Below are 26254 nucleotides of genomic sequence, written 5' to 3' on the forward strand. Positions count from 1 at the left end.
TTTTAGGTCCAGCTCTGAAATTCTAGGCAGCCACTTTACCTTCGTGGCTTGGTCTCCACATCTGAAAATGAGTGCTCATGATATGGCGTTATATTATTTAATGGCAAAAAGAATATGATGATTTAAGTGCTCTGAAATTTTGTCTATTGAGATATAACTCACATAATATAAAGTTCAATCTTTTAATGGGTACGTATTCAGTGATTTTATATATATTCACGGAGTTGTGTAACCATCATTACTGTCCAATCCCAGGTCGTTTGCATCACCCCAAAAAGGAATTCTGATTAGCAGAAACATCCCTTTTCCCCCTTTGCCCAGCCCCTGGCAACCACTAATCTTGTCTCTGTCTCTATGGATTTAAATATTCTGGTCATTTCATATAAATGGAATAATACAATATGTGACTTTTTGTGTCTGACTTCTTTCATTCAGCATGTATGTTCAAGGTTAATACATATTGTAGCATATATTAGTACTGTATTTGTACTGTAGCTGAATATTATTTAATTGTATGTATCTATCACATTTTGTTGGCTGAATATTATTTAATTGTATGTATCTACCACATTTTGTTTAGCCATTTTTCAATTGATGGACATTTAAGTTGTTTCTACTTTATAAATATTATGAATGATGCTGCTATGACCATTGATGTGCAACTTTTTGGATGCACATATATTTTTAATTCTCTTGAGTGTATACCAAGGAGTGGAATTGCTGGGTCGTATGAAAATTCTGTTTAATTTTTTAATATATTTTATTGATTATGCTTTTACAGTTGTCCCATTTTTTTTCTCCCCTTTATTCCCCTCCACCCTGTGCTCCCTCTCCCACCAGGATCCCCCTCCCCCAACCTCCTTAGTTCATGTCCCTGAATCATATATATAAGTTCTTTGGCTTCTCCATTTCCTATACTGTTTTTAATCTCCCCCTGTCTATTTTGTACCTACCATTTATACTTCTTATTCCCATTTTAACCCCTTCTCCCCTGCTGATTACCCTGCATGCGGTCCCCATTTCTGTGATTCTGTTCCTGTTCTAGTCATTTGCTTAGTTTCTTTTAGTTTTTCTTTTTGTTCTTACATTCAGTAGTTGATAGTCGTAGATTTGTTGTCATTGGCTGTTCATAGTTTAGACCATCTCCTTTTCCTTAGATAAGTGCCTTTAAAATTTCATATAATAAGGGCTTGGTGATGATGAACTCCTTTAACTTGACCTTATCTGGGAAGCACTTTATCTGCCCTTCCATTCTAAATGATAGCTTTGCTGGATAGAGTAATATTGGTTATAGGTACTAGTTTTTAATCAACTTTCAATACTTCTTTCCAGCCCCTTCCTGCCTATAACGTTTCTTTTAAGAAATCAGCTGACAGTCTTATGGGCACTCCTTTGTAGATAACCCTCTCCTTTTCTCTTGCTGCTTTTAAGATTCTCTCCTTATCTTTAATGTTGGGTAATTTCATTGTGATATTCCTTGGATTGTGCTTCCTTGAGTCCAACTTCTTTGGGACTCTCTGAGCCTCCTGGACTTCCTGGAAGTCTATTTCCTTTACCAGAATGGGGAAGTTCTCCATTATTTTTGTTTGTTTGTTTGTTTTGTTTTCTTTAATTTTTATTGTTATTCAGTTACAGTTGTCTGCCTTTTCTCCTCATCCCTCCACCCCACCCCAGCCAAACCCACCACCCTGCCCCGCCACCACCCTCCCCCTTGGTTTTGTCCATGTGTCCTTTATAGTAGTTCCTGAAAGCCCCTCTGCCCACTATCCCCTCCCCTCTCCCCTCTGGCTATTGTTACATTGTTCTTAATTTCAATGTCTCTGGTTACATTTTGTTTGCTTTTTTCTTTTGTTGATTATGTTCCAGTTAAAGGTGAGATCATATGGTATTTGTCTGTCCTCGCCTGGCTTATTTCACTTAGCATAATGCTCTCCAGTTCCATCCATGCTGTTGCAAAGGGTAGGAGCTCCTTCTTTCTCTCTGCTGCGTAGAATTCCATTGTGTAAATGTACCATGGTTTTTTGGATCCACTCATTTGCTGATGGACACTTAGGTTGCTTCCAGTACTTGGCTATTGTAAATTGTGCTGCTATGAACATTGGGGTGCATAGGATCTTTTGGAATGGTGTTTCATGGTTCTTAGGATATAATCCCAGCAGTGGAATTGTTGGGTCAAAGGGCAGTTCCACTTTTAGTTTTCTGAGGAAATTCCATACTGTTTTCCATAGTGGCCTCACTAGTCTGCATTCCCACCAACAATGTGCTAGGGTTCCCTTTTCTCCGCATCGTCTCCAACACTTGTTTGTTGATTTGTTCATGTTGGCCACTCTGACTGGTGTGAGATGGTATTTCATTGTGTTTTTTTTTAATTTTTTTAAATTTTTATTCAGTTACAATTGTCTGCATTTTGACCCTATCCCTCCACCCCACCCCAGCCAATCCCACCTCCCTCCCCCACCTCCACCCTCCCCCTTGATTTTGTCCTTGTGTCCCTTATAGTAGCTCCTGTAGACCCCTCGGGCCACTATCCCCTCCCTACTCCCCTCTGGCTATTGTTACATTATTCTTAATTTCAATGTCCCTGCTTATATTTTGTTTGCTTTTTTCTTTTGTTGATTCTGTTCCAGTTAAAGGTGAGATCATATGGTATTTGTCCCTCACTGCCTGGCTTATTTCACTTAGCATAATGCTCTCCAGTTCCATCCATGTTGTAGCAAAGGGTAAAAGCTCCTCCTTTCTCTCTGCTGCATAGAATTCCATTGTGTAAATATACCATAGTCTTTTCATCCACTCATTTGCCGATGGGCACTTAGGTTGCTTCCAGTACTTGTCTATTGTAAATTGTACTGCTATGAACATTGGAGTGCATAGGTTGTTTTGGATTGGTGTTTCAAGGTTCTTAGGGTATAATCCCAGCAGCAGAATTGCTGGGTCAAAGGGCACTTCCATTTTTAGTTTTCTGAGGAAATTCCATACTGTTTTCCAGAGTGCCTACACCAGTCTGCATTCCCACCAACAATGTACTAGGGTTCCCTTTTCTCCACATCCTCTCCAACATTTGTGGATTTGTTTATGTTGGCCACTCTGACTGGTGTGAGATGGTACCTTATTCTGGTTTTAATTTGCAACTCTCTGATGGCTAGTGATGCTGAGCATCTTTTCATATGCCTCTGGGCCCTCTGTATGTCTTCCTTGGAGAAGTGTCTGTTCAAGTCCTTTGCCCATTTTTTAATTGGGTTGTTTGTCTTCCTGGAGTGGATTCGTGTGAGTTCTTTATATATTTTGGAGATCAAACCTTTGTCTGAGGTATCATTGGCAAATATCTTTTCCTGTACAGGTGGTTCCCTTTTCATTTTGCTAATGTTTTCTTTAGCCCTGCAGAAGCTCTTTATTTTGATGAAGTCCCATTTGTTTATTCTTTCCTTTATGTCCCTTGCTTTAGGGGACGTGTCTGTGAGGTAATTGCTGCATGGAATGTCTGAGATTTTCTTGCCAAAGTTTCCTTCTAGGACTTTTATGGCATTACAACTTATAATTAATTCTTTTATTCAACTTGAATTTATTTTTGTGTATGGCATAAGTAGGTGATCAAGTTTCATTATTTTGCACATAGCTGTCCAGATCTCCCAACACCATTTGTTGAAGAGGCTATTTTTGTTCCATTTTATGCTCCTGCCTCCTTTGTCAAATATTAATTGACCGTAAACACCTGGGTTTATTTCTGGGCCCTCTGTTCTGTTCCATTGGCCTATGTGCCTGTTTTTATGCCAGTACCAGGCTGTTTTGATTACAGTGGCCTTGTAATACAGTTTGATATCAGTTATTGTGATCCCTCCTGCTTTCTACTTCCTTCTCAACATTGCTGCAGCTATTCGGGGTTCTTTATGGTTCCATATAAATTTCTGAAATGTTTTTTCTATATTTGTGAAATGTGTAATGGGTACTTTAATAGGGATTGCATTGAATCTATAAAACGCTTTGGGTAGTATGGCCATTTTGATGATATTAATTTTTCCAATCCATGAGCATGGTACATGCTTCCATTTGTTTGTATCTTCCTTAATTTCTTTCTTTAGTGTTGTGTAGTTTTCTGAGTATAGGTCTTTGACCTCCTTGGTTAAGTTTATTCCTAGGTACTTTATTTTTCTTGTTGCTATATCAAATGGGATTTTTTTCCTTATTTCTGTTTCTGCAGTTTTGTTGTTGGTATACAGGAATGCCTTTGATTTCTGAGTATTGACTTTGTATCCAGCTGTTTTGCCAAATTCATTTATTACGTCGAGTACGTTTTGGTGGAGTCTATAGGAATTTCCATGTATGCTATCAAGTCATCTGCAAACAGTGACAGTTTCATTTCCTACTTTCCCATTTGGATGCCTTTTTTTGCTTTTTCTTGTCTGATTGCTGTGGCTAGGACTTCCAGTACTATGTTGAATAGGAGTGATGAGAGCGGGCATCCTTGTCTTGTTCCTGATCTTAGTGGCAAAGCTCTAAGTTTTTGTCCATTGAGTGTGATGTTGGCTGTAGGTCTCTCATGTACGGCCTTTATTATGTTAAGGCATTCTCCCTCTATTCCCACTTTGCTGAGTGTTTTTATCAGAAATGGGTGCTATATCTTATCAAATGCTTTTTCTGCATCTATTGTTATGATCGTGTGATTTTTGTCTTTGCAGTTATTGATGTGATGTATTATGTTTATTGTTTTGTGAATATTGTACCATCCTTGCATCCCTGGGATGAATCCCACTTGGTCATGGTGGATGATCTTTTCAATGTATTGCTGGATGCAGTTTGCTAATATTTTGTTGAGAATTTTAGTGTCTATGTTCATCAGTGATATTGGCCTGAAGTGTTCTTTCTTTGTTGTGTCTTTATCTGGTTTTGGGATTAGGATGATGCTGGCTTCATAAAAAGAGTTTGGGAGTCTTCCATCAGTTTTGAGTTTTTCGAATAGTCTGTGAAGGATAGGGGTTAGCTCTTCCTTAAATGCTTTGTAGAATTCTCCTGTGAAACCATCTGGTCCAGGGCTTTTGTGTGTTGGGAGTTTTTTGATGACTGCTTCAATTTCATCTGCTGTTATTGGTCTGTTCAGGTTTTCTGCTTCTTCTTCATTCAGTTTTGGAAGGTTATATTTTTCTAGAAATGTGTCCATTTCACCTAGGTTTTCAAATTTCTTGGCATACAGTTCTTCGTAGTAATGTCTTACAGTCCTTTTTTACTTCTGTGGTATCAGTTTTAATCTCTCCTCTTTCATTTCTAATTGTGTTTATTTGGATCCTCTCTCTCTTTTTTTCTTGATGAGCCTACTTAAAGGCTTGTCGATTTTGTTTATCTTTTCAAAGAACCAGCTCCTGGATTCATTGATCCTTACAATTGTGCTTTTGGCTCTATGTCATTTAACTCTGCTCTGATCTTGGTTATTTCATTCCTTCTACTTGCTCTGTGCTGTCTTTGTTGTTGTTCCTCCAGTTCTTATAAGTGTAGGGTTAGGTTGTTTGTTTGAAATGTTTCTATCTTCTTAAGGTAGGCCTGTATTGCTATGAACTTCCCTCTCAGGACTGCCTTTGCTCTGTCCCATAGGTTTTGGGTTGTTGTGAGTACGTTTTCGTTTCTTTCCAGAAACTTTTTGATTTCTTCCCTAATCTCGTTTTGACCCATTCATTGTTTAATAGCATGCTATTCAGTCTTCATGATTTTGAGTGTTTTCAGGTTTTTCCTTTGGGGTTGGTTTCTAGTTTCAGTCCCTTGTGGTCAGAGAAAATGCTTGATATGATTTCAATTTTCTTGAATTTGTTGAGGCTTGCTTTGTGTTCTATCATGCGGTCTATCTTTGAAAATGTTCCATGTACACTTGGTTGCAGACCCTTGTTTTTCATTACTTGGAATATTTTTTTGCCATTCTCTTCTGGCTTGGAGCATTTCCATTGAGAAATCAGTTGCAAACCTTATGGGGGCTCCCTTGTTTGTTACTTCTTGTTTCTTCCTTCCTGCCTTTAAGATACTCTCTTTGTCTTGGAATTTTGCCATTTTAATTATTATATGTGTTGTGGTGGTCCTCTTTGGGTTCCTCTTCCTTGGTACTCTCTGTGTTTCCTGGATTTGTATGACCTTTTCTCTCATCTGATTAGGGAAATTTTCCATCATTACTTTTTCAAACAGGATTTGTATCCCTTGCTCTTCTTCTTCTCCTTCTGGTATCCCTAGTATATGGATATTATTACATTTCATGTTGTCCTGCATTTCCCTTAATCCCTTTCATTCTTTCTGTGCCTCTTTTTCTTTTCTTGCTCTTTCTGGTTGTTTTTTTCTACTTTGTCCTCTAGCTCACTGATCCGATCCTCTGCTTTGTCAAGTCTGCTTTTCATTCCTTCTACTGTGTTCTTCAGTTCAGAAATTGTATTCTTCATTTCCTCTTGGCCCTTGTTGATAGTTTCTATTTCCTTTTTCATGTTAATATAGTTTGCAGTGAGTTCATTGTAGTTCTCTGTAGTTTCTGGTAATTCTCTGTGAGCTCATTGAGCTTCCTGATAACCATTGCTTTGAACTCAATATCTGATAGTTGACTTGCCTCTATTTCATTTAGCATTCTGTCTGAGGCTTCCTCCTTTCCTTTCATTTGGGGATTGTTTCTTTGTCTTCTCATTGTTTGTGAGACTCTTCTTGTTAGCCTCTGCTTCTTAAATTGATCTGTTCTGAGTGCCTGGGTTCATGGTATGAACTTCTATGGTAGAATGTCTTTGGGATTCAATGGTGCCATCTCCTTATTCTCCTGAGCTCACTGGTCTTAGGCTGACATTTATGGGTCTAACAGGGTCTAACTCTGGTCTTTTCAGAGCTCCAGGCTTTATTGTCTCACCTGTGGGGAAAGGACAAAGAAGAAGAAGAAAAAAAGGATAAGGGAAGGAAGGAAAGAGGAATAGAAAAGGAATGGAAGGAAGGAAGGAAGGAAGGAAGAAAAAGAAAAAATTGGAGGAAAGATAAGAAGGAATTTTAACAAAACTTAAAATAAAAAAAAAATTAAAAGAAGACCGGAAGAAGGAATAAAAAGTAAAGGGTGGAAGGAAGAAGGAATAAAAAAAGAAATAAGGACAGAAAGCAAGAAGGAATTTATGGGGAAAGGAGAAAAAAAAAAGTCTTCTGTTGGCTTTAAACCAGTCAGGTTAGTTCTGCTGGTCTTCCTGTCTGTGAAAGGGAAGGGGGTAGGTGGAGGGATTGGTTTCACTTTACTCCCTTCCTGAGCCACACTCTTCGCTGTTGTCCAGCCTCCAGTCCAGTTCCTCAGGGTCCTTCTGCTCCCCACTAGGCCTTTAGTTCACCAGTTGTGCTGTCCTTGAGGCTCACCAATTAGGGGCAACTCACACACCACCTTCTTGCTCTTTGCTGTCCTAGTTGCTAGGGGCTTTCAGTGCTCCTTCAGGGTAGTTCAGCCCCCTACTGGGTCAAGTCTTTCTGGGGACTGCAGTGTCCCCGGGACTGCAGTCTCCCCTAGCCCTGCAGCTCTCCTGTCTGGGCGTTCTGCCTCCTCCTAGAGAGCAAGTAGGCCCTGCAGGGCTCTGTGCGCAGGGACTAGGTGGGAGGTGTTAAGTCCCAGGTGCTTCAGGTGTGTTCGCCTGAGGGCAGCCAGGCTGTTGATCTGGTTGCACACCAATCCCAGGCTTTGGGCCTGAGTGCCCGGGTAGCCGGGTCGCTGATCAGAGTGCTCACCCACCCAGGGTTTCAGGTGTGGGCGCCCAGGTCACTGATCTGGGTGAGTACCAACCAGGGTTCAGTTGTGTGCTGTGGCTGCTTATCTGGTGTTCACAGTCTAGGGCCTGAGGCGGTAGGGATGCAAGAGGCCACGGCTGCTGAGGAGAATTCTCTAAACAGACACTGAGTGCCTCTATTTTCTCTTTTTCTTTTTGAGAAATTCCTCCTATTCAAGCCCCTCCAGTCCAAACAAGCACCTGGCCTCTCCCACAGCCCAGGCTCACTCTCTCCCAAGAATCCTGCAGCAGATCCTGCGCCCCTGCGGGGGGGCTTCAGCCACCCTGGTCCCCAAGCTGCTCCCCGCGCTTGTCCCAGGGACCTTGTTGTCATTGAGCACTCTTCTTACCATCTGATCCTTCAGTGTCCTCAACAATCTTTGGTCTCCGATCTTCATATATGCTGGAATACTGTTGGCTGTTCGCTATGTTCCTCAGATCAGCTAGGCATTTCACTGGTGCTGAGGGAAAGTGGACTCCGCTCCCACCTATCTCGCCGCCATCTTCCCCTCCTTCATTATTTTTTCAAATAAGTTTTCAATTTCTTGCTCTTACTCTTCTGGCACCCCTATGATTTCAATGTTTGAATGTTTAAAGTTGTCCTGGATGTTCCTAAGCCTCTCCTCATGTTTTTGATTTCTTGTTTCTTCATTCTGTTCTGGTTGAACGTTTACTTCTTCCTTCTGGTCCAAATCATTGATTTGAGTCCTGGTTTCTTTCCTGTCACTCCTTGTTCCCTGTATATTTTCATTTATTTCACTTTGCAGAGCCTTCATTTCTTCCTTCATTTTGCAACCAAGTTTAATCACTTCTGTGAGCATCCTGATTACCATTGTTTTGAACTCTACATCTGATAGGTTGGCCGTCTCTTCATTGCTTAGTTCTGTTTTTGGAGCTTTGATCTGTTCTTTCATTTGGGCCTTTTTTTTTTTTTGACCTGGTATGCCTCTTAAGGAGTAAGGGACAGAGCCTTAGGTATTGCTAGGGTAGGGCAACCCATGTCGCTGTGTTGTGGTGCTTTATATGGGGGAGGGGTCTGAAAGGGTACCATGCCTCTTTCTTGGCTCTCAACTGGCTTTTAGTCACTTCACCCGCTTCTCACAAGCAGCATGGGGCCTTCTGGTGCTGATTCCTGGGTGTATGGGCTTGCGTACATTCTGGGACCTTGTGGGTCTCTCCAACAAACTCTTCTGTGAGGCTAGGAGTTTCTCCTACCACAGCAATTCCCACAGGATCTTACAGCCAGAGGTTTTGAGGCTCTATATCCCCATGCTGGAACCCTGGGTTGCGTGGTCTGTCTACCTCTCCAGTTGTTCCTCCTGGTTTGGCCGCATGCAAACATAGGACTGCCCAGTCCTCCGGCCACTACCTCGCCCATCAGGTCCTCCAGCCACCACCTTCCCATGCATTCGCTCTGTCCTGGCTGCCCATCTCAGCCCCTCCTATCAGTCTGGATAAATGTTTCTTCTTTAACTTCTTGGTTGTTGGACTTCCATACAGTTTGATTTTCTGGCAGTTCTGGTTGTGTTTTTTTTTTTTTAAATCTGTTGTTGTCCTTCTTTTGGTATTGTGAGGAGGCAAAGTGTATCTACCTAAACCTCTATCTTGGCCAGATGAAACCGTATTTAATTTTTTGAAGGAATCCAAACTTCCTTCCACAACAAATACACCATTTTACATTCCCACTATCAGTAAATCAGGATTCCAATTTCTCCACACTCTTCTTAACACTTATTGACTGTCTTTTTTTTTATAGTCACCATGGTGAAAAGTCGTTTTGATTCACATACCCTTAATGGCTAATAATGTTGAGCATCTTTTTATGTGTTTATTGACTGTATATTTTTTTTACTTGGCCCATGTTTCAATTTGGTGATCTTTCTTTTCATTGTGGAATTGTAACTGTTGTTTATGTATTCTGGATACTAGTTCCTTATCAGATACTTGATTTGCACGTATATTCTCATGTTCTGTGGTTATATTTTCACTTTCTTGATGATGTCCCTTGGAACAGAAAAGTATTTAACTTGTATGAAGTCCAATTTATTTATTTTTTCTTCTGTTGCTTACACTTTTAGTGTGTCATATGTAAGAAATCATTGCCTAACCCAAGGTCAGGAAAGTTTACACCTGTTTTTTCTTCTTAGAATTGTATAGTTTTGGGGTCTTTAGAGCTTTGATTCCCTTTGAGTTCCTTTTAGTGTATTGTGTGAGATAGGGGTTCTGATTTATTCTTTTGCATGTGGCCATCCAGTTTTCCTAGCCCCATTTGTTGAAGATACTATTCTTTCTCCATTGAATGTCCTTGGCACTCTTATTGATAATCAATTGGCCATAAATGTTTGGGTTTATTTCTGTACTTTTAATTCTAGTCTGTTGATTTAAATGTCTCTTCTTATCCCAGTACCATACTGCCTTGATTACTAGTTTGTAATAAGCTTCTAAATCTATGCTTTGAAATTTAAAAAACTCTATATTAAAGGTCAAAATGCAAATGCTTCTTAGGGCTTGTAGATAGCGTACATGAAGGTGGCTTATATTAAGGCAACAGTGAGTGATGAAGAGTATGCCAAACTGGAGAACTCACCACCCATCTGAGAGCAGCAGCCTCTCCTCAGCTTGAGCTACTGTGGCCATGCAGGAATATATACTGAGTGTTGCCAAATATATATTTGAAAGAGAAACCAGGACTCCAGGTGTTTATATGAAATTTCCCATTTATTAAAAGAGTATTGTGTATAGGCCAAATAAAACAGATATATGTGTTCACAGTGCCCATGAGCTGTCAGTTTTTGGTTCTGCTTTATATTCTTCATAGTAGAACATTATTTCTCTTACTAAAATGTGGTGAAAGTAATTACTGCCTGGGCCAGAAACCATCTTTAATTGTAAGTTGGGCAAATCCAAATGCAGGAGCTGATTTAGATATAAAATGAACATAAACATATCAAATTTTATTTAATAATTTGTGGATGGGACCTTCTTTCCCAACCTTCTAGTATGGGGCCCCTATCTTTTCTCATTTAAAGTAGATTCTCATGGCTGGTCCCTAACCATTTGGCTTCCCATCTCTAGATCATCTTTGCTGATGAATGCACTGAAGCTGAGGGGCGGCACTGGCACATGAAACACTTCTGCTGCTTCGAGTGCGAGACAGTGCTGGGTGGCCAGCGCTACATCATGAAGGAAGGAAGGCCCTACTGTTGCCACTGCTTCGAGTCCTTGTATGCAGAATATTGCGACACCTGTGCCCAGCACATAGGTGAGGCAACACTTGGGGCTCAGCTTGGTCCTACTGGGACTGGACTCCCATTGTGTCTGGGGTAGTTATAATCTCTTTGGTTGCAAATGATAGAAACCCAATTCATAGTAGCTTAAGTGAAAAAGGGAATATCTTGGCTTATGTTATTAGAAAAGGCCAAAGAGTATGTTGGCTTCAGGTAGGGATGGATCAAGGGTTCATACAAAGTCTGTTTTTTTTCTTTCGTATCTCAGTTCAGCTTGTCTTCTATTGGCATCATTTGGGAACAAACTATCATCACATGCTGGCCAAGATGACCCTCCAATTATACAGTCTTAGCACTTGTATTCTGTAAAGGAATGGGGCTATGTCTCTTCCAGTGTCCAAGTCAGGTTCTCTATATAAGAATCCCATAGGCCCTGGTTTGGTCATATGTTCTGCCCTGGAAACAAGAGAATAAGGGATTCTTATATTCTATTGGTCTGCCCGAGTCATAGGCCCACCCCCAAGGTGAGGCTATGTGATGTACAGACCCACTACCAAGGGGAAGGGGAAAGTTCTCAGAAGGAAAATATAAAGAGATGTCTTCCACTGCCTCCGTGGAAAATCTCAAAGGTCAATAGGGAGGAACCAAAGCAGTTCTCTTGATAGGTAGGGAAGTCAACAAAACCAAATGGTTTCTGGCAAGCATGTCTTTAAAAAAAAGTTGAACCAGCCAAATATAAAGCAAGAGAACCTCAGATAGCTCATAAGCTATAAACTCCCCAAATTAGTGGCAGATGTAAGATGGTGAAAATCATTTTCCCTTTGCAAATACTAGCCAATTTGTTCAACCGTCCAACACTGCATCTGTGGCTTCTTCTTCAACTTGCCTGTTCTGGCACCTTGAGAATGAGCCACCCTTTAAAGAGAAAAAGAGCTGGCAGTGATGAATGTCTGTGAGACCAGCAGCCTGGTCTTCATCGGGTTTGTGCAATTCCAAGAAATGTGCTCAGAAGCTGCCAACTTCTTACCTACAGGGGGTAGATGTGGAGATAGTCTGGGAACCCATTTTGCCCCACTTTGAAGATTTTATTGGGGATAAAAAGAAGTGGCTTTGTTCCCCTGGTTTATCAGAAGTGATTTAGTCAAATGAAAAATTAGCTAGCAATTTGGAGGGTTTTGTGTATTGATAAAAATCACAGCTTTGTGGACAAGGCACCTACATGTGCTCCATGGTCCTTTGCTGTTGGGTGTCCATCCCAATCTACCTGCTTCTGTGAGGCCTTTCCAGGCTGGAGGCCTTGTGAAGCTGAGGGTTAAGCATTGCTATGTTGACCTTTGTCCATCGGCATCCCCTTCTGCAGCCTCAAATGATGCATGGATTCCCTTTCCCAACCCCTAAATACCTCACTCTCTTGCAACCTGATGCCTCAACCAAGAATCCAACAGCTTTCATTCTCACAAGGACAAACAGTTAAAGAGACAAGCTTCTTTTTATGGTAAGAATTAGGGAATGGGGACCTTGACTCAGACAGGTGGCTGGGCCATGAGGAAGGGTAGAGGTGGGACACTGTCAGGGAGACAGTTCACCTCACCTTCCCCACACTGCTTGTGTGGATTCTGGGTCTGCAAGTAGGTGCTTACTTGGATGACTGTACAGATAACTTACAGCAATGATACCCCCTTCTAATTAGTATTTCTATTTCTTCTGTCCCTTTCTATTGAGACTACAAAGCCTCTCCAGAAACTGACACTTAGAATTTTTGCTCAGCAGTGTGGAAGAGAGAAAATCTGACTGTCACCACAGCATGTACACTTCAGAGGGCCCTATTTTCTTCTTTTTCACTTCTTCTAGCTTTTTGAGAACAGTGATTGGTATTCCCTCTCCTTTTCTCTTAAATCCATAAAAAGGCATCCATGTTTTACCAGAAAAGAGGATCTCAGTGGCCTGTAGAATTATCACTGCTGCAGTTCAAATGCTGCCCCTGATTTTTTTGCTCTAAATCCACTTTTCTGTAAAATGTAATTTCCTGTGACAGAGAAAGGGTGTGCTCTCTATCACACATACCACAGTCTCTGGCTGCTTTGCTCTGACTATATTTTATAAATATTCCATATTTATATAGCTGCTCAGAGCAGACCCTGCATCAGACAGCCGTTGCTAAGGCAACAGTACTTTTGCCGTGCACAGCAAACAGTCCTATAAACAGACAGCAGCTTATAGCCACAGTAGACACATCTACCCTCAGAGAAGTACTTTAAGGACTTAAAGGCGGGTAAGCACTTACATGTGGACCAGCAGAGCCTTTTTCCAGATGTTTAGGGTTCAGGAGCAGTTCAGAGCAACATCTGACATCCCTGATGTTTATCAGTGTTCTGCTGCCTGCTGGGCTACTTGGTAACACCCTCCCCCTCCACTCCCCACAGAGCCCAACTGGCTAGGAGGCCTCTGGCCCCAGAACTATGCCCCTGCTGTGTATCTGCATATCTGAGCATGTTTCCTTGCAGAAGCACCAAGAAGCTGGAGGAGTACAGGCCATAGGAACTGGCCTTCCTAAGTACCTGAGACAGGGAGTGGGAAGGCTGAGGCTGCTGGGGATCAGTGTGAGTAGGAGCTCACAGTAAGGACCCAGGACAGCCAGGATGTCAGCAGGAGCTCCCTGGAGGAGAGGGGAAAGAGAGAAAGGAGGAAAGACCAAACCAGCCTTAGAGCTTTCTCCTGGTCTGCATCCAGGCAGTGGCCCTCAGAGCAAAGAGGGAGACAGGCATTAATTCCTAATAAAAACACAAGAAGAGCAGTCAGAATAGTTACAGGCACAGGTCCAAGCATTATCTGCATAGTAACTCAGTTATTCCTCACAATTACTCTATGAAATAAATATTACAATTATCCCTATTTCACTATGGAGGAGACCGAGGCACAGAGAGATGAAGCCACTTGCTTAGGGTCACATAGCCAGATAGCAGCAGAACCAAAATTTGAACCCAAGCTGATGGGCTTCAACATCTTACAACCAGCTGGAATGGCAGGGGGCTGGGATTTGAACCTGTGTTGGTCTGAATCTTGACGCCTCACTCTTAACTGCTAGAGAGTTCTGCCTCCGGGTGCTGCCTGCCCCTGCTGCCAGGAGCCCGGGAGGAAGTATGGAAGGAGCCACAGCTCTGGGTCGGCTGTCTCTAGCCCACCCCAGCCAGTTCTCACTCCTGCTGGGAATGCTGTGCTGAATGAAAGTGAGTTGATTCAGTGTCCCTTTCCCCTTGGGGTGGCCCTTGTGACTGGTCCTGACCCTCTAAAAATCCCCTCTTAGTCCCTAGGGCCTACCATTAATGTCTCTCTTTTCCTGGGCTCCAGGGATGGACAGGTAAGTGGGGAGAACGCAGGCAGGGCCGGGAGAGGCTGCTCTGCCGTTTGCCTTTGTTCTTGCCCTTATCTTTTTCTCTCAGTTTTTTGTTCACTGCCTCTCTGGACAAGTCTCTGAAAGTTATTTCTGGAAAGTCCAGGCTCAGGATTCTCAGCCACCAAAGGTGAAGGATCCTGTTAGTACTGCCTTTCTGGAAAGATTTTCATCGGCAGATACCAGGAGTCCTGCACAGGTCCCCTTCCCTCCCACAGTGATTGTGGGACAGCACTCTCAGTGGGCTGTCCCCACAGGATGGGGCCCCAATAGTTCCTGGCTTTTGTTCTGCCAGTTCAGAAACTGCTATCAAAAGAGAGACTCCTTGCGTCACTATCTTAGCAACAGTCCCAGGTGACTCTTCTTGGCTGGATGCAGGTTACGTGCTCACCCCTGAACCAGTCACTTGGCTGGGAGATATGTTTTTATACTGGCCAGTGCTGGCTCCAGGTATAGCTTAAGCCCTGTCCAAAGCTCCTGGCCCAAGGGTATCAGGGAGATGGTACCCCTCAGGGAGATTAAGTCCCCTAACCAGAAGAAGGCAGAAGGGACCCTGAGAAGCAAGTGCAGTGGGACCTGTGGGAGGTTCTCCTACAGGTGTAATGAGATTATGTAAATGAGGTACAGCCCTGGCATGGGATGAAATGTGTTTCTCCCTTTCCTGGAGAAGGTAAGCAAATGGTAGGGATGCTTGTGGAGGGGCAATTTATTTGACAAACCATGTCCAACTTTTTCCTTACCAAGAGCAGATTTTTCCTTACCAAGAACTAAAGTCCACGGTTTTTCTTTTCCACTGAGCTTCTATAGTGATTACCCTTTGGAATGGGATACACTGGTGGTGGGATTCAATTCATCTGTCTATTCAACATATGAAGAGCCCCTACAATGCACCAGGCCATGTTCCTGGGGATACCAAAGGAACTCAATGACCTTGTGCTCAGAGAACTTCACTTTTAGTGGGAGAGAAAACTAATCAACAGGATATACCTACTGATATGTCACAGTCCAATGTCAAGTGGTATTAATACTATAAAGAAAAATGTAGCAGGTGTGGGTGGAGAATGATAGCATGTTAGTAGGATGGATAGGACAACTTCTCCAAGGAGTTGACTTTTAAGCAGATGCCTAAGTAGAGTGAAGAAGGCAATGCCAATGTCATGGTGAGGAGCAAGGCTTCCTGGGCACAGATCTCATCTGTGATTTCCAGCTGTTTTACATTAGGCAAGTTATTTAACCTCCTGTGCTTCTGTTTTCTTATCTGAAAAATGGAAATAATATTAGGAACCTCCCTCATACAGTGGAGGGGTTAAGTGAGTTTACATATATGCAAAGTGTCTGTGATACATTGGTATCATTATTGCTATTTATCTGGAGGAGTTTGTCCCAGGCAGAAGGATTCATGGGCACGCCAATTGGATCTGGTTTCTCTACTCAGAGCAAATGAGTTAAGAAGGAGCTGACTAGTAAGGCAAGGAGGTACTAGTAGTAGGACACAATATCATTTCCTTGGGGACTTGATCACTAACATAATGACATTATATTCTGCAACATCTGGAACCCTGAGCCACACCAGTAGGCTGTATGTTTCACAATGTAATTCAATAGTCTGAGCAGCCTGTCAGCCTCTTCTGTGTGACTTCTTTCCTCAGGGATCGACCAAGGCCAAATGACCTACGATGGCCAGCACTGGCATGCCACTGAGACCTGCTTCTGCTGTGCTCACTGCAAGAAATCCCTCCTTGGGCGGCCATTCCTCCCAAAACAGGGCCAGATATTCTGCTCACGGGCTTGCAGTGCTGGGGAGGACCCCAATGGCTCAGACTCATCTGATTCAGCCTTCCAGAATGCCAGGGCCAAGGAGTCTCGGCGCAGCGCCAAAATTGGTAAGAACAAGGGCAAGACGGAGGAGCCTGTGCTGAACCAGCACAGCCAGCTGCAAGTGAGTTCCAACCGGTTGTCCGCCGACGTGGACCCCCTGTCGCTGCAGATGGACCTGCTAAGCCTGGCCAGCCAGACGCCCAGCCTCAACCGGGACCCCATCTGGAGGAGCCGGGATGAGCCCTACCATTATGGGAACAAGATGGAGCAGAACCAGCCCCAGAGTCCCCTGCAGCTACTCAGCCAGTGCAACATCAGAACTCCCTACAGCCCAGGAGGGCAGGGGGCTGGGGCCCAGCCAGACATGTGGGCCACGCACTTCAGCAATCCCAAAAGGAGCTCATCCCTGGCCCTGAAAGGGCACGTCGGTAGCTTCATCAAGGAATGCCGAGAGGACTACTACCCGGGCAGGCTGAGATCCCAGGAGAGCTACAGCGATATGTCCAGTCAGAGCTTTAGTGAAACTCGAGGCAGTATCCAAGTCCCCAAATATGAGGAGGAGGAGGAAGAAGAGGAAGGGGGAATGTCCACTCAGCAGTGTCGGACACGTCATCCACTCAGTTCCCTGAAATACACCGAGGACATGACGCCCACAGAGCAGACCCCTCGAGGCTCCATGGAATCGCTGGCCCTGTCTAATGCAACAGGTAGGTTCTGTCCATCCATCCAATAGTCAGACAGCATGGGAAGATCTTGGGTGACCTGATGCTGAGCCTCAGGGTTTTCAAGTTTTTCCTGCCACACGCCCTCCAGCAGGTCACTGGGGAGGGTGCACCCAAGCATCAGATGGCTTCTTTCATTGGATTCCCTATATGCAGAGCCTGAGGCAGTCATTTAAATGACTGTGAAGTGTTGAGGAGATGCTTCCAGGATGGGATAGGGGGAGGATCCAAATGAAGGATGCTATCTAGACAGAAGTGCAGCTTCAGCCCAACCCCACAAGGGGCTCTGGAGGATGTTACCCCACACAGTTTGTTCCCTCTTATGACAAATGGGCTGACGTTTGGCACCATCATGTCAGTCAGTCATTGTCTTTGGGCTGCTGGTGAGCAACTGGGGGATGGGTCTGCAGATGTGGGGATGCAGTGAGGCAGCTCCTGTCAGCCAAAGGCAGCATTCAGGAGAAGGGGCATCACAACCCTATGGGTTCATCACAACCCTATGAAAGAGGAGAAGGGGCAGCTGTGAGCCAGAGGCGGTGCTCACAAAACCAAGTGCTGCCTGGGGCATCAACACATCTGCAAAAGCTTCCAGGCCCCAGTATCTCATTAGGGAGCTGGTCTTAATGTGAAGATAAAGACAGGGGAGAGAGAGAGAGAATGAGAATCCGATGCCCACTGTCTCCAGGGAAATTGTCTAGCTCTTTTTGTGTGTGCATGTGAAGACATGTATATGTTCTCTGGGATGGCGCTACTCAAAGAGTCATCTGAGGATCAGGGCTGGCCGCAGTCCACAGCACGATGAGTACTGAAAGGACAGTGTTTAGGGACTATGAGAGCAATTTGACAACAGCCAAGTGCATGTTCATTGGGTTCAGGTACAGACCAGTGAGGGTGTTATAGAACCCATGGGTGAGTTGTATGTGATATTGCTGTGTATCAGTTACGTTCAGGAAGGCACATCAGTCTGCAGTGGATTAAAAGTAAACTGGTCCTTCACTGAGGATAACTTCAAAAGTACTGCTCTAAGATGTACTAAGTGTACCTGCCCCTCATGGGCTGGACCCCCAAGAGGGAGACCACCTCTACCCCGTACCTCAGGGGTCCCATAGTCAAATGTGTCTGGGAAGAGATTGTGATGAAGTAGTGCATGTCAGCCCCATCTGAAGGGGACAAGCTCCAGCTGCTCGTTGCCACTTACAGGGTCATTTATTCATTAACTAACAGTGATATAGCTTTAACCATGTGCCAAACATTGCTCGAAGCACTTTCCAAATGTTAATTCAGTTAAATCATCACAACCCTATGAAAGAGAATGACTGTCAAATTCTCATTTCATAGTTGAAGAAACTAAAGCACAAAGAGGCTGAAAAACACAACCCAGCTTTTAGAAGGTGGAGAAGGGATTTGATCTTGTGCATATGACCCCAGAGCAATTCTCTTAATCACACCAGGCTGCACCCTAATATGAGTCCATGCTGTCAAGTCTCCCACGTGTTTCAGACAAGTTAAACATGTGAATTTTTAAAAGTGTAAAGTCTTTGTAAACACTAACAAGCAGAACAGGTCTCTGAGTTGCAGGATGTCTGTACAGTTGCTTTTAACTGGCATCCCCCTCACATGCTTTCACATGTGTTCTCATCTGTCCTCGAGGACAGAGAGCAGATATCCTTTACCCTCATGTTTCAGATAGAAAAAACAAGGTCTTGGTGACTAAGCACCTTGCCTAGCAATTAGTGCAGAGTGATGAGTGTCTGGCTTCCAACCCAGTTTGCACTATTCTTGAAAGATTTACCATATATGCTATAATTATTTAAGAGGCCAGGAGATAAATAAGTAATTCAGCCTTAGAGGCAGTTTCTCAAAGCTAGACCACCTCTATTAGAATGATTGGCTGCTTGATTCAAACACAGGCTTCAGGGCCTCCCTCAAGTAGTACTGCCTCAAGCCCTGTAGTGGGGCCTGGGAACCTGCATTTCAGATACCTCCCTGCTAATGCTGATGCAAGTGCTGTCTGAGAAATGTTGTTACTGGGTTTGGTCTGGTTTTTTGTTTTGTTTTGCTCTCACACTATGACTTGAGGAAATCAGGACATCTGGGGGTAAGGGAATGTTGGAAAGGCCACATGGGTACATTTGAAGAACATATAGTCCCTGATCTTGAGAAAGAGGCAGGGACTTTATCCCCATGATTTTCTATGGCTCCTCAGGCCAAGCAAGTAATGCCCCTCTGCCTCTGAGATTTGTGGAAAGCAGTGTGAGCCACGTCTAAAACAGCTGAGAAAAATTCCTCAGAGTAGCACTCTCCAATGTGGTAGCCACTAGCCACATGTGACTATTGAAATTTGAATTAATGAAAATTAAAAGAAATTAAAATTTCAGGCCACCAGCTGCACTTGCCACATTTTAAATGCTCAACAGCAATGAACTAAGTTTCAAATTTTGTTTATTTTTAATCAATTTAAATTTTAGTAGCCACATGGAGCCAGCAGCAGCCCTGTTGGACAGCACAGATGAAAGAAGTGAGCAGTTAGGATGGGCATGATTTTAACACCATCATTAGTCTCTTTGGAAGTTCTCGCAGGAGCTCTGGTTTTCAGATTCTCAATTAATTAATGGTTTGGAGTACCAGTTATGGAGTCACTCGCGTGCTTGAAATTCAGCCTTCATCATGTAAGAGTTATGTGACCTTGAATAAATCACTTAAATTCTGTTAGGTTCCATTTCCTCATCCAGGAAATTTTGTAGGGTTTTTGTGAGAATTAAATGAGAATGCATTAAAACTTGTTAATATAGGTCTTAATGCATATGATCCTCTAATTAGTTACCTGATGCTTTTTATTGTTATTATTTCTCTCTCATCTTGAAGATACTGGGGCATAAATTTGGCCCCCAGGAAGTTTTAACTACACATCTCCTGGCATCCACTAGGAGCCATCTCCAGGCTTGCATTTATTTTCAGGTTTGCAAATGCTCCAGTGAGCTATCTTCTTCCTAACCAGCCTGAGAAGAACATGAGAAACAGGGAAGTGAAGAAACCCATTTTGTGTTCTTCTGTTTCCATGGACTGGTAGGACACAATCTCATAGAAGACACAGTAGCATAGAAGAAAGATTGTAGCTAATATTTGAAGCACTGTTTTGCTCTTTGTCACTGAACAGACCCTAAAGAGCCTTTCACATCCAACGCTGCACAGAGCGTATGCCAAGGACACAGTGTTGACTAGACTTGGGAAGTCAGTATTCTTGCTTCCAATCCTTACTGTTGCACTTAAATTTTGCCAGAAAACTCAGTAGTCTTTTGAGAAGGTAGTGTTCTGGACTGTGTGTCTTTAAATCCTAGAATCTCAGTCTATGAGTAACAGATACATGTCACAAGAGGCTTAGTCAAAACACCTTGATCCTTTGGTGAAAGCTAGATTTCAGGATAATGGATTTTTCCCCCATGGTCAGCAACTTATGTTATTGAATAAGTCTGTAGTGTTTAATTTGGCATGAAGCATGAATTTTTTGTGGGCACCATTTTTTTCTTAAAACAGATCCGGAAAAACTGATCACCCCAGTGGCTTGCCAGCCTCAGATGTGGGTTGTAGCACCTCCTGATTTGGTTAGAACTGGAGTGTACTGTCCCTCCTTGGAAAACACAGTCCATCCCTTAGGCTCACGGGGAGTGAGTCAGACAGACACAGTTGCCATGTACACCAGCACCATGCGGAGCCTTTGCAGAAACTCTGTACCCTACCATTCCCTAAATGCGACTCTAAAGCAGCTGGCAGCTTAGATGATCACAGTATTCAAAATAGTAATAACAACAGCATCAACAACAACTAATATGATTAGGTGTTTATCATGCACTAGGTATAGTTTTGAGTACCTTATGTGAACTAACTCACAGCAACCCTGTGAGGTAGATTGAGTTGTCAACCCCATTTTACAGGTGATGTAAGTAAGACACAGGCCACACAGGTTGGAAGTGGAGGACAAGGATTCAAACATGGGTATTCTAGCTCCAGACCCTGTGCCCTTAGCCACAATACCATAGCAGAGGTAGATGCTGTTGGTGACAATAACTGATGGTAATCAAAATAGACCACTGACTGTGACCTGACATGCAAATAACTCCATGTATAACATGGCTTGAAAACCTCCCAACAACCCTGTGAGATAAGTTTGATTTATTATGCCCATTTTACAGATGAGTACACTAAAGTTCAAAGTGGTCACCTCCCCACGCTCACCACTCTGGCATACATCCTCACAGGAAGGGTCATGATCGCAATCGGATTTGCACCATGACTCAATCTGAAGGGACAAGGACTCCTTTTCCTGTGGCAGCTAGTTTGTCGATGTGTCCATGTGGCTCTGGCAGAGCTAGCTGGAAGCTTGAGCGCACAAGTGTCAAGTGAGAGCTGAACAGCAGGAAGCAGAGCTGGCAGTCTCAGAGAATGTGCCCAGGTCAGAGGCAGGAAAGACAAAGGAGACAAGTGCCAATCCAGGGGTTGGCCTCCAGCAGGGGGCACCAATGGGGAGGAGGCTAAGGCTATAAGTACATATTAGGGTCAGGGTTCAAGTCACAAACTAGGGATTTGTATTGGGACCAGCTGTAGCAGCCAGAAGCCACATCACAGGACAGCTGGAGACTGTCAGCTGATCCCTGCAGAAGGGCCCTGGTGTGGAGTGATGAGGCTGGGAATGTGGCTGTTCCTTGAGGATCAGCCAGATTCTATAAGGAGTGGTTGGATTAGGGAGAGCTGGCACCTATAAGAAGGGAATGCAGGTGTGGATAGGAATGAGGGAACGAAAGGTGGTTTCTCTTCAGTCATTCATTCATTCATTCATTCAGCTGGCCAGCAAATGTGACTTGAGTGCCTATCCTGTGAGTAACAACAGAATGAATGAGTTGGAAATTAGACTTGCCAGTCCTAACTAACCTTGGGCCCCTAGCTTATCTATTCTATGACTCAGTGTCCTCATCTTTGAAATGGAATGACAACAGTGGCTTGTAGATTTGTTGTGGGAATTAAATGAGTTAACCCATATAAAGAATTTAGGACAGTGCCTAATACCCTCTTAAGTGTTCAATGAATACTAGCTGTTATTACTATTAGTTGGTGCCACGGCCTTTGCAAAGTACTGTGGGTGCAGTGCTGAGCCAAAGTAGACATGGGCCTTGTCTTCCTATACCTCACAGTCTAGTGGAGGTTAATAGTATTGTATTGTTATACTAATTGTATAACATAAAATTGCATCTGTGATAAATGTAGGGTAGGAGGATATACAAAGAGAGATATGGCCAAGTCAGGGAAGTTAGATGTGGCATCCTGAAAAAGTGATGCTTAAGGGATAAGAGAAGGAGCATTCCAGGCAGCAAGAGCAGCATCTATAAAGGTCCTGTGGTATAGCCGGAATAAAGAACTGAAAGGAGGCCCCATGGCTGGGTGGAGCACAGAGAACACTAAGTTGGGAAGAACAGCAGGGGTTAGATGGTGGAGAAACATTCAGGATATTCTAAGTGTTTTAGTCTTTTTACTAAAGACAATGGAAAGCCCTTGAAGTTTCAAGCCAAACAGGGAGGGGAAGTAACAAGATCAGATTTGCTTTTTTAAAAGATGGCCTCATCTGCCATATGAGGAATTTATTGAAAAAGGACAAGTGCTGATACAGGGAGGCCCATTAAGAGGCAGCCCATGGAAAAAGTGAAGATGGCAGCACCCAAGGTGTTAAAAGAGGGAAGACTGAAATAAGAGGATGATGGTGATTTAGGAGAGGAAATTCACAGATTCCCAGTGCCCCTCGGTGCAGGGTTCTGGGAGAAAGGAGAAAATGAATTTGAAAATATAAAAATGGGTAAACGTTTCCCTACTCTGTGACTTTTGACCCAGGCCAGCATCCGCTGAAAGTACATGTGTCACTGACCTGGATATGCAGAGACACAGCAGGAACAGAAGTTTGAAAGGGCCTGATGCTGACTTGGAACTTTTTTGCATTGTTGTGGCATGTCCACACCTTTAACACGCATCACCTGCATACCTTGACAAGGGAAACTCAGTTGTGCAACACTGAGATGCACTGATTGCTGGGATGTGGGGGAGTTTCCAGCATTGCTGGCAAAGTGGGAAAGAATGAGAAAACAGCAGTGTCGGGATCTGGACCAGCTCACTTCACCAAGATTGTCTGAAATGGCTTTTAATCCTTGGAATGCAGAACATTTCTATATTTAATTGGGGCAGGAACATTTCTCCTATTCTGCATAACTTGGATATCCATCTTCTAACCCAATTTCTTTATTTAAACTGTTGGTTGAGTGGCCACACCTTAGACCTTCTTGTTCACTCCCAACACTGGGGAAGGTATGTGGCCTAGTCTGGTTTTACAGATTTGAGAACCTCCCACTCATCTTGAGTCCTGTCAATTGGCCCAAGGGCCAGCCTGGGAACTACTTTGCAAATGCATAAGGATTGTTTTTGTTCACAGGAATTACAGAACTCTTTTTTTTGTTTTTTATTGTCGTTCAATTACAGTTGTCTGCATTTTCTCCCCACCCCTCCACCCTACCCCAACCAAACCCACCTCCCTCCCCTGCCTCCACCCTCCCCTTTGGTTTTGTCCATGTGTCCTTTACAGTAGTTCCTGAAAACCCCTCTCTCCACTAACCTCTCCCCACTCCCCTCTGGCTATTGTTAGATTGTTCTTAACTACAATGTCTCTGGTTATATTTTGTTTGCTTTTTTCTTTTGTTGATTATGTTCCAATTAAAGGTGAGATCATACGGTATTTGTCCCTCACTGCCTGGCTTATTTCACTTATCATAATGCTCTCCAATTCCATCCATGCTGTAGCAAAGGGTAGGAGTTCCTTCTTTCTCTGTGCTGCGTAGAATTCCATTGTGTAAATGTACCATAGTTTTTGGGTCCACTCATTTGCTGATGGACACTTAGGTTGCTTCCAGTACTTGGCTATTGTAAATTGTGCTGCTATGAACATTGGGGTGCATAGATTCTTTTGGATTGGTGTTTCAGGGACATAAAGGAAAGAATAAACAAATGGGACCTCATCAAAACAAAAAGCTTCTCCATGACTAAAGAAAACAGCATTAAAATGAAAAGAGAACCAACAGTATGGGAAAAGATATTTGCCAATGATACCTCAGACAAAGGTTTGATCTCCAAAATATATAAAGAACTCACACGAATCCACTCCAGGAAGACAAACAACCCAATTAAAAAATGGGCAAAGGACCTGAACAGACACTTCTCCAAGGAAGACATACAGAGGGCCCAGAGACATATGAAAAGATGCTCAGCATCACTAGCCATCAGAGAGATGCAAATTAAAACCACAATGAGGTACCACCTCACTCACACCAGTCAGAGTGGCCAACATAAACAAATCAACAAACAAATGTTGGAATTACAGAACTCCTTTTTACAAGTGTCAGAATCCCAACTCCAACTTGTGTAAATAAATGTGATATTTTTTATATCAAGTAACTGATATTTACAGGTTTTTGGTTCCAGGCCCAGCTGGATGCACGTGTCATCAGGACTGATGTCTTCAGGACTCAGCTTCCTGCTTCCTCCACACTGGCTTCCTTCTCAGGCATGCTCTTCCCAGGGGCCTCAGAGGTGGCTCTCAGTAGCTCCTGGCTAACATTCCTTGGTATGGTGGTGAACGGGAATTGCTCTTTCTTAATAGTGTCTCCAAAAGTCTCAGAATGAAGTTGATTTGCCTGACTTGGGTCACCTAACAATTGTTAAACTTACTCTTGTGGCCAAGGGGGATCATTGCTCTTATTGGCCAGGCCTGAGTCACATGCCCATCCTGAGAACCAGGCAGTGGTTCAAGGCCAAAAAATTGCAGGGATTGAGAATGGACATGGGGGTTACTTCTGAAAGGGAAACTGAGGTAGTATCTTCAAAGGAAGAGGGATTGTGCTGCAAAGAGGTAAAAACCACACATCTACTACTGAACTGTGGGTATCCCACCCATCTGTGGCTGATTCCCCTGATCTGGTACCTTCCTCCAGAAACCCCACCATTTGAACTTAACATCAAACATGCACTACGTATGGTAGCCATGGTTTTCTGGAGTCAAAGTCCTGGTCTTTGGGGCATGTTCCTGTGGTGACTTTAATGGGGGTATTTCAGACCACAAGGAGGTGTTTTGGAGGGCCAGGTTGGATATATCCCAACTGTCTCCAGTCAATGTTGAGGATGTGAATCAGGAATACCTTCTGACTGGTCCCACAGGGTGACTTCCTCTGTGCTCCTCAAGGAAGCTGTGCCCTCTGGTAGGCATTTCATGGCTTGAGCCAGGCTCACAGGGGTTCAGATGAAACCAGCAGAGTGCAAATCATGGGAGAAGCTATTTGTCCCTCATTTCTCTCCCTGGGTTCATTTCCTGTTGTGTGGGGAAGCAGAAGACATTCTCAGAACCAGGTGGGAGAGACAGAACACAGTGGACAGACAGGACAGGGTCCAGCCCAGGTGGCTGTGCACTCCTGCCACTTGTTATGGTCTCACTGACATTTTCTGGGTCCAGAGAAAATTTTCCATTGTCCTGGTTTACAATAATCATTCAGGAGGCATATTTATAACCTCCTTGGGCGTGGGTCATCTATCCCCAGAGTAAGTAACCATGGTTGCTGACAGGAGAGAAAAGATCGCTGATTTGATTCATTCTATTACTGAAAAAGCAACACTGGAAAAATGGGTCCAAGGTGGAGGCTGGTGGGTCATGAGCTCTTTAGACTGGTGAAAGATAATATAGAGTAGATTTTAAACGAATGCATGTAAAGTACTCTTAGAACCTTTGATTTGGAGATCTCACAAAAGGAAATGGGAGCACTCTTGACCACTTGATTTTTTTTTTTAATATTGGCAGTTGGGAAAATGTAGAAGAGAAATATTGAGAGAAAAGATAGAGGCAGGGAAAACATATTCAAACTCTCACCATTTGATTGGTGTTAATATTTTGGTGTATTTTCAAGTTTTGTTCTCTATACCCTGGTGAGTGTTTTTTTTTTTTCTGAGTGGTGAACATGCTGAATATTTTCCCTCCTGAATTTCTTCATTTGCATTCTATGATCACCTTATTTTCAGAGCTTTTGTAACCATCATTTTAATGACTGAAATAATGATCAGTTGAATGGATGTTACCACAGCTCTTGGACATTTAGGCAATTTCCAAATTTATTTGTGTTTATTTTTTAAAATATATTTATTAATTATGCTATTACAGTTGTCCCATTTCTTCCCCCCTTCACTCCACTCTATCCTTCCTACCCTCTCCCTTCCACATTCCCCCCCCTATAGTTCATGTCCATGGGTCATACTTATAAGTTCTTTGGCTTCTACATT

The 26254-nt window shown here is 43.3% G+C and overlaps 1 protein-coding gene across 5 annotated transcripts in view; it reads left to right on the top strand.

Moving 5' to 3' along the window:
* Window positions 1–26254, top strand: part of PRICKLE2 (prickle planar cell polarity protein 2) — a 376986-nt gene that overhangs the window by 314150 nt on the left and 36582 nt on the right. For all 5 annotated transcript variants that reach the window (XM_053929465.1, XM_053929466.1, XM_053929469.1 and 2 more), the window contains 2 exons: window positions 10818–11004; window positions 16010–16885. In XM_053929465.1, coding sequence (XP_053785440.1) covers window positions 10818–11004; window positions 16010–16885 — 1063 coding nt within the window. The remainder of the gene's footprint in view (window positions 1–10817; window positions 11005–16009; window positions 16886–26254) is intronic.

Source organism: Desmodus rotundus, chromosome 8 (genome assembly GCF_022682495.2).
Source record: "Desmodus rotundus isolate HL8 chromosome 8, HLdesRot8A.1, whole genome shotgun sequence".
In the NCBI taxonomy this organism is placed as follows: Eukaryota; Metazoa; Chordata; class Mammalia; order Chiroptera; family Phyllostomidae; genus Desmodus; species Desmodus rotundus.